Here is a 7,519-nt window from a genome sequence, read left to right as displayed (position 1 = left end):
ACGGTTCCGTCAAATCACTAGCTAATATTGAATCATCTCGATCGGCTGCATCAGTCGAACCCAAATTGACCGGTTGGACGGCATGCATGGACCATTTTGGATAAATAATTTCACCCCAGTATATATATATTTTGTATCCTATATATGAATCAATTTGATATAACCACAAACCTTAGGGATCAGATAAGCAACTTTTGTTTTTTTTTTTTCTATATATAAAGACGTGCTATATATGTTGTAATCTCAGAAACGCATGCTCAGTTTATATATTGCCATGAACTCTCCAACATGTTCACTGCAATGGCTTCCTTTCCTCCTCCTTATTTTCTCAACCTCTGTCACTGCAACACTGTACAATATTCCCAGGCTGAGTCCAGTTGGACCAACAATTCTACAAGATCCTGAAACAGTATCTGCGTCGGTTAACGTTTCAGATGACTTTCAAACATTTTACTATAATCAAACACTCGATCACTTCAACTACAGGCCTGAAAGCTACTCCACTTTTCAGCAAAGATATGTGATCAACTCTAAGTACTGGGGTGGTGCAAATAGTAGCGCGCCAATTCTTGCTTTTTTTGGCGCAGAAGCACCGTTGGATGGTGACCTGACTTTTATCGGATTTCTCACTGACAACGCCGTGCACTTTAAGTCTCTCCTACTATATATAGAGGTATTCATGAACACACAGTCAACATTCGATCTCTCTCTCATTTATGGTTTTTACAAAAAAAAATTTTAATGAATGAGAATCAATTTTATATTGACAACAGTAACTCTTTACAATCGGTTTGTAAAAAAACAGATACCAGATTTTTGAAACATACTTCAAAATCTCGACTTTCAACAACATTGTAAAACAAAACAACCTATACCAGAATTTTGGAATTAATACCCCAATTTGAACAAATGTGAATATTACCTAATTAGTATTCATAAATTTGTCTTTACCCATGATACCGACTTTAATCTCTCACTTTATTTTCTGTAGAAACCGGTCCTTAGAAAGAAAATGATTTGCATGCATGTTTAATAACATTCTTGTTCTGCCATAGATGATAAATAGCATATCCAAAAGCAAACATACAAACAAAAGCTCTAAAACCTTTATTCCTCCAATTATTCACCACATCTTACCAAATTTCTTATTTATGGTATTAATATAGCGATTTATGTATATATATATAAATTGTTTTCATCAGCACCGATATTATGGAAAGTCAATACCATTCGGATCAAGGGAAGAAGCGCTTAGAAACCCAAGCACTCTCGGGTACTTCAACTCAGCCCAAGCAATAGCAGATTATGCAGAAATCATCATTCATGTAAAGGAAAAGTTAGATGCAAAATATTCTCCAGTAATTGTCATTGGAGGATCCTATGGAGGAAGTAGGTCACAAATTGCTTTTCCGATCCTTTGATATATATATATATATATATATATATATATATATATATATATAGAATGTGAATTAAACTCTGACAGCTCGATTGGGACGTGCATGTTTTAACCTAATTCTATTCATTGATTATATATTCAGTGCTAGCTTCATGGTTCCGGCTAAAATATCCTCATGTTGCCATTGGCGCTTTCGCCTCATCTGCTCCAATCCTTTACTTCGACGACATCACGCCCCAAGATGGATATTTTTCGATTGTCACCAAGGATTTTAGGGTAACAATTTGAATATATACTTTCTTTTTCTTCCTCTTCTTTTTCATTTGAGTAATGTTATTTAGTAGACTGTATGTCTACAACTACTATACAACTTTATAATGTAACAGTAAAAAATCAGCTATTATAAAAAATAAAAAATAAAAAATAAAATAAAAAGTTATTTTACTATTACGTCATCCTAATTGTATGATAGTCGTTTATTTAGCAGTCTATTAAATAATATTAAAAATGTATCTCTTGGATGCTATGCAGGAAGCCAGTGAGAGTTGCTACCAAACCATAAAAAAGTCGTGGTCCGAAATTGATGAAGTAGCATCTAAGCCTGATGGCCTTTCAATCCTTAGCAAGACATTCAAGACTTGCAAGTAAATAATATATATATATATATATATATATATATATATATATATATATATATAGCCTTTGCAATGATCTAATTAATTATTAGACTCTAGATGGAATGTACAATCTGTCCTGTAGTTCTTTTCTTTGGCTTCCTTTGTTGATTTGTTTGTGTTGGTTGGTGTTTTCTTAGGGAATTTGTTGATGTAATTCTGTAGTGTTGGTTGGTGCTTCTTTTTAAAGGAGCTGGGTTCCAGTTTTTACTGGAGTGTTGTAATGGGTTGTGTTTGGTTTATAAAGTTTTAGTTCATCCAAAAAAAATAATAATAATCTAATTAATTATTACATTTAACAAACTGAAAATGAAAATAAGAATAATAACAATATATTTTGTGATCGATCGATGACTCGAATATTATTGTTTTTATTTCAGTCCGCTAAGCACATCTTTTGAGCTGAAGGACTATTTGGAGACGATATATGCATTTTCAGCCCAATATAATGATCCTCCACATTATCCGGTTAACATTGTCTGTGGTGGCACTGATGGAGCTCCTTCCGGAAGTGATATTCTAAGCAAAATATTTGCAGGTGTGGTTGCTTATATAGGAAATCAATCATGCTATGTTAATGGACACAGAAATTTATCTGAATCAACTGTGGGATGGAGATGGCAGGTACATTTAATTTGCATCTATATCTTATTATCTTCTTAAATATTATCGATCTCAAGCACGCAAGAGGCGTAGATGACGCAGATGTCACAGGTTCATGGACGTCGACATCAACATTTTAGAAAGTTATGGGAGCTTTTTACGTACACTTGCAATTGCTTTTAATTAACGTACAGTAAACGAAATGCTCTCTGTCATCAATACTGCTACAGCTTCATGAATAATAATTAATAGTACTAGGCCAAATATATATATATATATATTTAGAGCTTTGGAATAGTACTAGATTTTTATGAATGAAATTTGAATATTTTTCAGTCCCAAACTGGCTCTGCCACCGAGCACGTACGCTTGCCGGCCGGTATGGACCTAGCTACATGTGGCATAAAACTTTTATTTATTTATTCTTTTTGGTAAAAATACATTTTACCCTATAAAGATTCACACATTGGGAGCGGCCGAATTGAACAACCATACTATATATTACTTAAGTTCGTCTTCATTTTTTTTTAGAGATATTTTGGAGAGATTTGTTCTTATAAACCCACGTGTGATGATTGATTTCAAAACTTCTTTGAGTTCTTAAACATTGAAGGTAAAATTGAAAAAGTTGTAAAACTTTAAAGGGGTAAAATGTATTTTTTTCCCTCTTTCTTATTTTTAGAACCTTTCATCAAGTGGATTGTAATTAACATAAAGAATTATCAGCGGCCGACGTTTAGATGCTATTATTTTTGCTATATTTCTTTATTAATCGATGTGACAATATTATTTAGTACTTCCTTATTAATTGACATGACATTATTATATAATTTTTTTTTTTAAAAAAAAAAAAAAAAAAAAAAAAAAGAAAGAAAAAAGTGATGCATGTAGTACTGTTATGTCAACTGCATATCCCTAAAGCCCTCTTTTTGACATTAGCATCTTTGTCCATTTCGCCACTTTGGCTCACCTCTTCCATTGTTGCCTCCACACCCGCAACGAGTGTGCCAATTAACTAGCCATCTCCTCCACAAGCGGAGGAGTGTCTCGTGTGACTAACCTCAAAAAGACCCACACGCGGCTAGAGACCGATGGGTCTCCTTTCACCCACCAGCCCCAGCAATTCATTTGAGTGGTAATGTGGCTGACGTGGGATGGGGGTTGATGTAAGTGTCACGTGGACTGACACATCAGTGACTGATGTGGTAAATCTTATGTGAGCTAATACTGTCATGTCAATTTGTAATGAAATGTTAGTAAAATTGGTAGCATCCCAAACATTTATCATGAATTAATATATATTTTTTTTCAAGAAATGTTAAATGTATTTAAATTTTTTTTGTTAAATACACCTCTGGTCTCTGAGTTTTTGAAACTTTATTTTTTAGTCCCTAAGTTTCAATTCACATCACAGATGATACTTCAGTTTTGGGAAATGATCGAATTAGTACCTCAATCAAGTTTTCCGTAAAAAAACTAACGGGTCGCCACGTGTCAACCTCAGAGGTTGACACGTGGCACTATATAAAAAAAATTCAGCCACCCCCTTGTTTTTTATTTTTATTTTTAATTTTTTAATTTTTTAATATTTAATTTTTTTATATAGTACCACGTGTCAACCTCAGATGCTGACACGTGGCAGACCGTTAGTTTTTAGACGGAAAACTTAACTGAGGTACTAATTTGGTCTTTTTCCAAAATTGAGGTACCATCTGTGATGTAAATTGAAACTCAGGGACTAAAAAATAAAGTTGTTAAAACCCAAGGACCAAAAAGGTGTTTAACCCTAAATTTTTATAAAATGAGCTTTACTAATTGATGTGAAGCTTATTCATTGGAGATGATCAAAACAATTAATAAAAAGAAATGTTACGAGTACCAATGAATAAGTTCCACATCATCTTAATAAGATACTTTTTGTAAAAGTTTAAGTACATGTAAAATTTCTCATTTTTTATTTCAATGACGAGGGTATTTGAGGCTAGAGACTAATTCCTTGGCATATGCAATTTTTCCGTACGTCCCCACTATTAATAAACATTCACATCAAAATAAAATTTACTTGATTTGTACACTTCCACCCTTTTGCTTTAAATTTGATATGACCATTGAAAATGTATCCTAATTGTCCTTTATGAGTACTGCTTAAACCTCTCTTTGATTTTAGTTTAACATCTTCGTGCATTAATTAGACATGCAGCGAGATGGTGCTACCCAAAGGAGTTGGCAATGACTCTATGTTCCCGTCGGATCCTTTTATCCTAAGCAGCTTTATTGAGAAGTGCAAGAGCTTGTATGGTGTCCCACCTCGTCCTCATTGGGTCACTACTTACTACGGAGGCCATGTATGTTTTTTTTTTTTTTTTCATACATTTTTACATGTAGTATGAATAACTTCAAATAATTAATATATTGCAAACATTTTGATTTTTTTTTTAATGCAAAATTGCAGGATATAAAATTGATTCTCCACAGGTTTGCAAGCAACATTATATTCTCCAATGGGCTTAAAGATCCTTACAGTAGCGGCGGGTAACCAGATAAACAATTACCAATACATAAAGAACTAATTAATTATTAAGTTTACTTGATCGACCAAGTTTAATTAACACCTTTCTATTTCTGATTCTAGGGTGCTCGAAAATATATCACACAGTGTTGTTGCTGTCCATACTGTTAACGGTGTGTACTCAACTCTTTTTTCGAAAAAGGGTATTAAAAAAGAAAAGAAATCATAGGAGAATTCATAGTGAATGGTGAATTCTCTTTTTGCAGGATCTCATTGCTTGGATTTACATCCGGCAAAGCAAAGTGATCCAGAGTGGCTGGTCAAGCAGCGAAAGGTGGAGGTTAATATCATCAAAGGATGGATCACCAAGTACTACACTGATCTTCTCGCTTTCAAGAAATAAATTGGGCGTTTCTTTTAACAAGACTATAGCATATCAATTATAATTATTTATCTTGATCAAGGAATTAAGTTGTGATTTCTAATTGATATGTTGGTGCATTTGGGATACACTAAACTGGACCACGTACCATGAATTAGTATTCTATATAAGAATTACTGTCCAATGAATAATTGAACTCACTATTGCAAATAATATTGATTCTTAATTATGAGAGGCTTCTGAACTCAAACATGTAGTGCATGTTACTTTGATTTATCTAGGAGTGAGATCTTGTATGGTTAAAACCTCAATATGTTGGATAATTGCATTTAACGTTGTGAGAATACCAACCCTCGAGATGGAAGCCATAATATCTATCTAGATATGAAATGATGTAGGATGCATGGGTGTCATACCTTACCATTGGGGTCAATAGAAAGCAAGGGTTTACCCTTAGATCGAAAGGGGGAGTGAGGATTTACCGTCAGGCCTGTTAGTGCCGACGTGATTAATTAATTGGCTTCTAATAGCTAGAACATTAATGAACCAAATCAAGGATTTACACCAATACGAAAAGGAGACGATTAATTGATTATGTGATTTGAAAGATCTGTAGAATGATCGCTTCCCATAGACCTCTATTTCTCCGTTTAGAAGATTTTTAAAATCTATCGATCTTTAGATTGCATTTAATGCCAAGTTTTTCCATAATAATTTTGTTTTTCTTCTGTTTTATTTCCTTTCTTAAGAGATTTTAGTACCTTTTGTAACTTTATAAGTTCACTATAGTTTTGAAATAATGGTATTTGGAATTCAATTTTTTAGATCAATAATATTTCAGTTTATCATTATCAATGTGTGTTGATTTGTGAATTGAAAACATAGTTTTTTAATCATGTCTATACTACCGCTACGTCACGAAATATCCCCTTAATTAAGATAGATTTAATATGAATTGATTATTATGAGTTCCGGGCATGACCATGTCAATAAGGACCTATTACTAAAATAAAAATACTCCATAGAATTTGATTTGAAGAGTATATGTAAGAATAATCAAAGTCATCAATTGGGTACCCATGTAATGAATACATAGGTAGAAGAAATTGAAAAACTCAAACAACCCGAAACAACACTTAAAGAGTGTAATACCCCACTTAAGAAAATACGGAAAAAGAGAAAAAAAAAATATGAAGACTAAGTTGTGTAAAATAAAAAGATGTACATGGTATAAGCAGAATATGATGATTTTTTAGTATGTGAGTGTTCGGCCCTTAGGATGGATGACATTGGAAGCTTTTTTTTTTTTTTTTTTTTTTCTTTTATTTGCAAAATAGTTTTGGGTGAGTTTGTTCAAACGATCGAAATGACATTTTCACGTGGTAATGTTACGCACGGGCATGTGAGATAAAACAACTATAATTCAAATCTGGGCAAGGACAACCAGTCAAGATTGGATCTGTCAAGTTCGTTTGAATGAAGTATAGTTTTGTTCAAATGAACAGGGGTTCACACATGTGAGTATGTGAGATTTGACGTTCAATTTAATGCAGGTTGCCACGTTTCGTTCAAACGAACTTGGTTTTACATGTGCATGCGAGACTTTTAAACGTTGGGGGTGAAGGAAAAGTTTCATTTTCTTTTTCTTCACCCTCGCTTGAACGCAACACACATGTACACATAGAGAGAGAGAGAGAGAGAGAGAGAGAGAGAGAAGATTAGGAGTTGAGGAGAAGAAAACGCTTCATAGGTAAGTCTTTCCTCTATTTTTTTTTTTTTTGGTGTGGCTGCATGTTAAGGTTTTAGGTGTTATTTTGTGGAAGTTTTTAAAGATACTAATTGTTGAAAATATTGATATCGTGTTGTTTTACTGTTGAGAATGGTGATTTTAATGGAAATATGACCAAGTCCTCATTATCATTGATGGAATTCTCTTCAGAGGAGTCGATGAT

General features: G+C 33.4%; 1 protein-coding gene across 1 annotated transcript; it reads left to right on the top strand.

Annotated features, from left to right (window-relative positions):
• The first annotated feature begins 242 nt into the window (after positions 1-242).
• LOC133878138 (uncharacterized) lies at positions 243-5,796 on the top strand. Its single transcript, XM_062316646.1, has 9 exons — positions 243-673; positions 1,203-1,389; positions 1,542-1,675; positions 1,931-2,043; positions 2,454-2,697; positions 4,869-5,021; positions 5,129-5,208; positions 5,309-5,358; positions 5,452-5,796. Exons 1-9 carry the CDS (start codon positions 254-256, stop codon positions 5,586-5,588), a joined length of 1,518 nt encoding a protein of 505 aa, XP_062172630.1. The 5' UTR covers positions 243-253; the 3' UTR covers positions 5,589-5,796.
• Positions 5,797-7,519: the final 1,723 nt, after the last annotated feature.

This window comes from Alnus glutinosa, chromosome 9 (assembly GCF_958979055.1).
Source record: "Alnus glutinosa chromosome 9, dhAlnGlut1.1, whole genome shotgun sequence".
Taxonomy (NCBI): Eukaryota; Viridiplantae; Streptophyta; class Magnoliopsida; order Fagales; family Betulaceae; genus Alnus; species Alnus glutinosa.
This window is presented reverse-complemented; position numbering and strand designations above follow the sequence as displayed.

Bases quoted from the DNA above. Each gene is read 5' to 3' on its own strand.
- LOC133878138 (XM_062316646.1), top strand. From the start codon at position 254: ATGCTCAGTTTATATATTGCCATGAACTCTCCAACATGTTCACTGCAA. The intron at 674-1,202 runs GTATTCATGAAC...TGTTTTCATCAG, and splicing joins CTCTCCTACTATATATAGAG to CACCGATATTATGGAAAGTC. The intron at 5,209-5,308 runs GTAACCAGATAA...TTCTGATTCTAG, and splicing joins GATCCTTACAGTAGCGGCGG to GGTGCTCGAAAATATATCAC.